This window comes from Macaca mulatta, chromosome 18 (genome assembly GCF_049350105.2).
Source record: "Macaca mulatta isolate MMU2019108-1 chromosome 18, T2T-MMU8v2.0, whole genome shotgun sequence".
Lineage (NCBI taxonomy): Eukaryota > Metazoa > Chordata > Mammalia > Primates > Cercopithecidae > Macaca > Macaca mulatta.
In genome coordinates this window covers 57,494,939-57,502,140 of record NC_133423.1, presented here as the reverse complement: position 1 = coordinate 57,502,140, position 7,202 = coordinate 57,494,939, and the positions used below count along the sequence as shown (strand labels likewise).

General features: G+C 44.2%; 1 protein-coding gene across 7 annotated transcripts in view; it reads left to right on the top strand.

Moving 5' to 3' along the window:
- Positions 1–5,053: 5,053 nt before the first annotated feature.
- The window catches only part of MAPRE2 (microtubule associated protein RP/EB family member 2), a 163,998-nt gene continuing 161,849 nt past the window's right edge, over positions 5,054–7,202 (top strand). For 4 of the 7 annotated variants that reach the window (XM_015121719.3, XM_077974653.1, XM_077974655.1 and 1 more), the window contains exon 1: positions 5,054–5,101. Coding sequence is in view for 1 of the 7 variants with exons in the window: in XM_015121718.3 (XP_014977204.1) it covers positions 6,524–6,547 (24 nt within the window). In the remaining 6 variants the exon portion in view is untranslated. Of the gene's footprint in view, positions 5,102–5,810; positions 6,591–7,202 lie in introns of those variants that run through there. The other 3 variants (XM_015121718.3, XM_077974657.1, XM_077974656.1) reach the window with 3 other exon arrangements.

Here is a 7,202-nt window from a genome sequence, read left to right as displayed (position 1 = left end):
AAAGAAGTAAATGGTTTAAAAGGAGAGTAGATGTCACTGATGGATGTGGGCAAAGACAAACAAAATTGTTGAGATCAAGAACATTATTTAGTGCCCAGAAACACATTACAATATCTTATATCTGCATAGCACTTTAGAGTTTACAGCATCCATCAGTCCTTTATCTCTTTTAAGCACATGAAGCGCAGGGAGATGCAGGAAGGAAGTTTAGTTGACATAATCTCTGCCCTTTGGAGAAAGAAACCCAAAACTTATTGAAAACCATGACTTTATTTTTCTCACATTGATATCCATGTTTTTTCCCTTTATTTACGAACTGAATTTTATTCACAAAGCTTTATTTCAACATTCCCATGAACATGACAAGAAAATTATTTGGCAACGCATAATCAGACAATCATGGGAAAAACATAGGACAATTTGACACCACTAAAATATTTCATTCTTTATACACATACCTTCACTCCTCAAGGAGCAAATGACCAACAATGCCATCAAAATTAGCAAATTTATTTGTGTTAATGTAACCTTACTTACCTAATGGTTGCTGTGTGCCCTAGGGTATCATCAAGATAGATGATCTTTGCCGAACGCTGTGTCACAGAAGAGTTTGGATGATAAAACTCCACTCTTGCCTGGAGTAGACTAACCTTGGCTAAATCATAAGATAACCCTGACAGGCAGAGAGAGAGAATTTGTCACCTTTAAGTGTTTTTCTACATGATATTTTATAATGATAACAACAACATTCATGTTTCCCAAAGACTTTACAAGTAACTGAGTACCTACCTTGAACTGGTAACCTATTGCTTATCCCCTGCTATAGCTAGACTATTTCAGTCTAACTTTATCCCCAACCCTCCTAGGTGAAATGGATCCCTGTGGCAGCCATTACTCACAATCACCAAGATTCCTACTTTCTAGGAATCTTGGTGATTCCTAGAAATGTAAACATAGCCCTTAAAGTTAGGTAATGACCATGTAACTTTCCTTGACCAGAGAAATGTGAGAAGTGACCTGTATCACTTCTGGGTGAAAGCACTTGAGGTTTGGTGCGTAGTCCTCTGCATCCTCTCTGCCATGGTGCTCAGGGAAATTCACAGGAATGAAGCAGGCTAGAACAATGAGTCACTGTGATAGCAGCACTGGAAATTTTGCATGAGGAGGAAATTTACTTTTGTTGTATTAAGCCACTGAGATTTTGATGGCATTTGTTACAGCAATATAATTTAGCCTACCCTAACTGATACAATCTCTCACTAGCTCGGTCACCATTTATGTAGCATCCCACAACTGCATATGTTACTGTTACACCAGTAGGTGGTATATACATATACATGAGTTGACACCAGTCACTGTTGAGAGCAATATCTCAAAGAAATACCTGGGAACAGCAGGAAGGTAGTTGGGATAAATCACACTGGGTTCCACACCCTTGCCATGTCCCTGGATTAGCACTGAGGGCTCTCCAATGTAAATAATCATCTTGATTTATCATCAAGGAGGTATCAGTTTTATGGGAGGAGAAAGGGGTTTAATTTAGAACACACTAAAATCTAGTGGGCAGCCACATTGACCAATGGAATAGAATAGAGAACATAGAAATAAAGCAACAGATTTATAGCCAACTGATCTTTGACAAAGCTGACAAGAACTTGCACTGGGAAAGGACATCCTCTTAAATTAATGGTGCTGAGAAAATGGAATAGCCACATTCAGAAGAGTGAAACTGGACCCCCTATCTCTCAACATATACAAAAATCAACTAAAAATGGATTAAAAACTTAAAGGTAAGACCCCAAACTATAAAAATACTAGAAGAAAACTAGGAAAAACTCTCCTGGACATTGGTCTAGGTAAAGAATTTATAACTAAGATCTCAATAACACAGACAACAAAAACAAAAATAGACAAATGTAATTTAATTAAGCTAAAAAAAATTCTGCACAGCAAAAGAAATAACAGAATGAAAGACAACCTGTTGAATGAGAGAAAATATTTGCCAAATATTCGTTTTACAGGGGACTAATATCTAGAATACATAAGGAACTCAAACAACTCAACCGGAAAAAAAAAAACTAAACCCATCAAAAAGTGGGCAAAGGACATGAGTAGACCTTTTTCAAAATAAGACTACAAATAGCCAACAGGTTTAAGGAAAAAAATGTACAACATCATTAATAATCAAAGAAACTCAAATCAAAACCACAATGAGATATCATCTATCATACCCCAGTCAGAATGGCTATTATTAAAGAGACAAAAAAAAATAGCAAATGCTGGCTGGGATGTGCAGAAGAGAACTCTTTAATACACTGTTAGTGGGAATATAAAGTTGTATAGCCACTATATAAAACAGCATGGCAATTTCTCAAGAAAACTATAAATAGAATTACCATTTGATCCAGCAATCCTACTATTGGGCATCTACCCAAAGGAAAATAAATCAATATATCAAAGAGATACCTGAACTGCCATGTTTATTGCAGCACTATTCACAACTTCAAAGATATGGAATCAACGTAAGTATCTATCAACAGATGAAAAGATAAAGAAAATATAGTGTATATACAGAATGAAATATGATTCATCCATTAAAAATAATGAAATTGTGTTATTTGCAGCAACATGGATGAAACTGGAGATTATCATAAGTGAAATAAGCCAAGCACAAAATGATGTAGTATGTTCTCACATATTGTGGAAACTAAGAAATCTGAACACATGGAATTAGAGAGTGGAAATACAGACAAAGAAACTGAGTAAGGTGAGTGGAGTGAGGGGGAGGAGGATGAAGAGAAGTGAGTTAAAGTGTACAAAAATATAGTAAGATAAAAAGAGGTAATTTAATGTGTGCTAGAGAATAAGATGACTATACTTAAAAATATATGTATATACACATATTATACTCAGGTGATAGACACCGTAAATACCCTGACTTGATCACTATGCATTATATACATGTGAAAATCTTTCGGGTACCCCATACATTTACACAAATAAAAGTAGAGTTCAAGTGGAAAAATAAATAAATTTTTTAAAGCCCATAGAAATGGAAATTCCTAACAAGTAAGGGAAAGGCAGAAATAAGGCTTGCAAATAGGTTAAGAATATGGGTACAGATTCAGAAGTAATCCACACACACTTGAAAGATGAACCGAAGACACACATAAAATTTCTAAGGAAAATGGCAGAGTGGGAAAAAAGACAAGAAATGAGTCTGAGGAAACACTATTGGAGGACAGAGAGAGGAGAAGAAGCAAGGAAGGAAGATATGAGAACTATGATGACAACAGCCATTCATTTTCAGAGCTAAGAATACCAAATCTTCATTAATAAATTCATTTAAATTTAAATTTCAAGGTTTTTAATGAAGATAAAAAATGTACTAAACCTTAACAATCCATGTACTGTCTCAGATATTAAAATAGATTACCCATGTGACAGGCAGCTGGACATTATCTGTAACAGAAAGCAAAATGATTTTTAATTCAATGTCTCAGAACTAATTTATCATGATTTAAAGGAGAAGCAGAACTTTTTGAACACATATTATCTGTTCCACATTATAGTCATTTATTTATTCGTCAAACATATCCTACACATCCGGCACATACCAGGCACTGCAGGGCACAGTCCTCGTTCTTGGGCTGGCGACCTCACTCTCGTGCCCATTTCACACATTGCTTCCCCTGCAGCCATGCTGCACCTGGTGCCAGCTTTCCCCCTGCAAGGATGACCTCCACAGTGAATTAGCTAGCATTTTCTGAACCCTAGCTATGTGTGCCAGGTACTACGCTAAGTGCCTTATATGGACTTTCTCACTTAATCTTCAAGACAACCCTATGAGGTGGAAATTAGTATCATCCCTATTTTACAGCATGTGAGGCTTAAATGTTGAGAAACTTGCCTAAGGTCATACAGCTTGCAGGTGGTGTAGTCAAGACTCAAAATAGACTGGCTAATGCCAAAGCGAGGATCAACACCTCTCTACTGAAAACGTGGTCCTCAAACTAGCAGCAATGCCATTACCTGGGAGTTTGCTAGAAATGCAGAATCTCAGGCCCAACTCCAGACACGCTCAAATTTGGCTTCAACAATATCCCCAGGTGATCCCTCTTAAAATTTGAGAAGCACCGTGCTAAATCACTCCACTACGAAGACTTGGCTTTAATGAACGCTGGGGGAGATACAGACAATCTTTCCTCCTGAGTAGCAATTTGTAGGGCGCGGGAGGAAAGGTATATAATGTGTTTTCCAAGAGCTAACAGGATTCAGACAAATCCTTGCTGTTTCAAACACTTAGAGATCACTGCGACCAGCGCGGGTCGGGACCACTTCCAAAAGCAGCAGATCTTGAGCTGGATCTTGAAGCCAGAACATGTTCTCATTTCATTAAAAATAGCTGCTGTTCCAAATGGACAAGCAGTAAACTTCTGGAGTTCGCTTCTTCAGCCTGCACTCCACTTTCCAAATAGAACCCAAATATCAACAGCATCAACAAGCAGATTTTAAACCCCAATAAAACATGCTATTATTAAATTGTTAGTTGAATTAGAATTGCCTCGTTTAATTAGTAATATTCATGACAAAACTAGTTTGCCCCTTATTATGAATCTTGCTCCAGGTAGAAGTACAAACACTTGGTGTAAAAAGCAGATGCTCCCCGGTTGGTGTGCAAGCCCCCGTTTGCAGGTACTTAATTCAGGGTGTGGCAGCGCCTTTTCAAGCCCCCTCTGCAAGCCGCGCCTCCTCCCTCTCGAGTGGGGTCAAACTACTTAGTTTATTTCACCCGCTGGCACTTTCTTCCCTGTCACGAATTCATCCTGTCTTCCTTTGGCCTGAGACAGCGTCTTCAGGCGGGTCGGCTCGGACCTGCCCAGCGGGGCGCCCACCTGCACCCGCACCCGCACCCGCACCCGCACCCGCGGGAAGGGGCGGCGCTGGCCGGGCTCTCTCGGGTGGACTCGCGGAGCGGCGGCGGCGGTGGCAGACTGCGAGTCACGTGCGACAGAGGGGGCGGAGCGCGGCGGGCCGGGTGGGTGGAGAAAACAAAGCCCCCAGCTGTCAGCAGAGGAAGGAGGCGACAGCGCCGGAGCAGGTGAGTCAAGTGCATTTAAAGCGGTACCGCCCTGGCTCACCCCGACACCCCCTGCCCTGGAGCAGTCCCTCCCAGGCCAGGGGCTGGCCGCCCCTCCTCCTGCCGCTGAGTTCTGCAGCCCACGGGGCTCCGAGCAAGCGGAACAGGGGGTCCAGAGTCCAGCAAGAAGTTGTGCAGGGGTCGGCTAGGCGGTCTCGGTGTGCACCCCGCCGCGCTCCCGCGTGTAGCATCTCTGGTTCGAGGCCCCAGCTCTGTGCACCCCAGAAAAGGGGAGGGAGGGAGTTGGGGCTGCCACGCTGGCAGAAGCGAAGTGGACTGGTTCTAAGGGGTGAGGCTGGGGCTGTCCAGGGTAGGAAGACGGCGTTGGTGAAGGAGGGGGGCTCGTGATTGCGCGACCGCGGCGCAAGATCTTCCAGGCTCTAGCTGGGGAGCCGGGACTGAGAGAGCTGGGGGCGCTGGCAGGGGCTGCGCGCTTGGGGACAGATCAGGAAGTGTAGCGCGCTGGCGCTCGCCCGCCTGGGAGCATCCCCCGGACCCCGGGCACTTCCCCTTCGGCAGCCACTACTCTCCCACTCCGACACCGGCCACCATCCGCGCTCCCGGGACTCAGGAGCCGGGTGGGCGCAAAAGGAAGCGGCTCTTCTGCAGGGAGCACGGGAGCGCAGGGCGAGGGCTACTCAGCGACTTCGCACTCCGCTCAGTGGGAAATTCTTCGGTCTACACTTAGAAGGGCTATGCTGAAGCCAGAAATCCCACAAAGAGCCGGGAGAGGGGTGGACGCGGAAAGCCGTCCCCTCTGAACCTGGGGTGCTCGATAAAGCTGACTTTCAGACCCCAAAAGGGCTAGTGGGTTTGGTCACTCCTCCAGTGACTTCGTCAATCCAGTGCCGAGGGCAGAGCCGTAACCTCGGAGAAGGGGCGCTGCAGCCATTTGATCAGCAGAAGCCTTTGTCTTAACCCCCAGGCCCCTCCTGCTAGTCCTCGCAGGGTCAGTAGCGCGGGGAGTAATTAATATTCCGAACGTTAGCCGTTCCTTCACCTCCGCACCAGCCAACACTGCTGTCCCCTCCCTGAGTGTCTTCTCTATCACTTGCTCACATCTCCTTTTCCAAAAAAAAAAAAAAGAAGAAGAACAAAAGGAAAATAGTGCAGACCCGCTAGGCAGGAAGAGGTCACTAAAAACACTATCGTGCTGTCAATGTAGAATCAAGGGTTAAGCGCTCAAACCCGCGCCAGCGCGCACCGAAACGGAAGAACTTCCTTGATTAGCATAGTATCGACCTTGGGGCCGCGCTGCGAGGCGGAGGTTCGGTCCCAGCTGGGGTGAAGTGTGCAGACCGGTCGCGATTGTGGTCAGACGCAGCACCTACTTCTAATCTGAGGACCCGCAATTTACACCTTTGCTGAACAGGACACTGTGGAATGAAACAGAACAGAGATCAAAAGGTAATCTGAAGAATGGCAACATTTCCCCTGCTTCTCTTGAACGGTAAATTTGGCCAAATTTTTATCAAGCAAAAGGGGTATGGTTCTTGGTTAGCCTGTGTCCCCTCTGGAAATGAAATGCTTCCTTACTTTGCTTTCGTTCTTTTCTGCCAAACTGATTAAAGACATCAGTTAGGGGTAAGATAAGAGTTCTGGGAGCTCACCAAGTGATTGGTAGATAAGCTTAACTGGTAAATTTTTCTTGTGTGGGTCTCTATCAAAGCACTGGTTCTAAAATTTTGCTGCATATGGAATCACCTGGGGAGCTTTGAGAACTCCTGATGTCCTGATCACATCCCAAACTATTTAAATCAGGTTGTTTGGGAGTGAGAAATAGGCATAGTATTTAAAAGCAAAAACAAACAACTCCAGGTGACTTCATTGTGCAGCCAAGTTGGGAAAACTCTATAGCAAAGGAAGAGTTCAGTGGCCACCAGCAAGCAGCAGGCATTGCAAGACAAGATGCCACTTTAACTACTTGGGTGGGTGAGAGAAAAGACGCTGAAACTGGAGTGCCGATGACTAACACCCTGGGGTGGGGAGCTGTGATCTAGCAGCCTAGCTGGTGGTGACACCTACCACATCATTTTTCCCTTGCCTGGCTAGGGTCTGATTG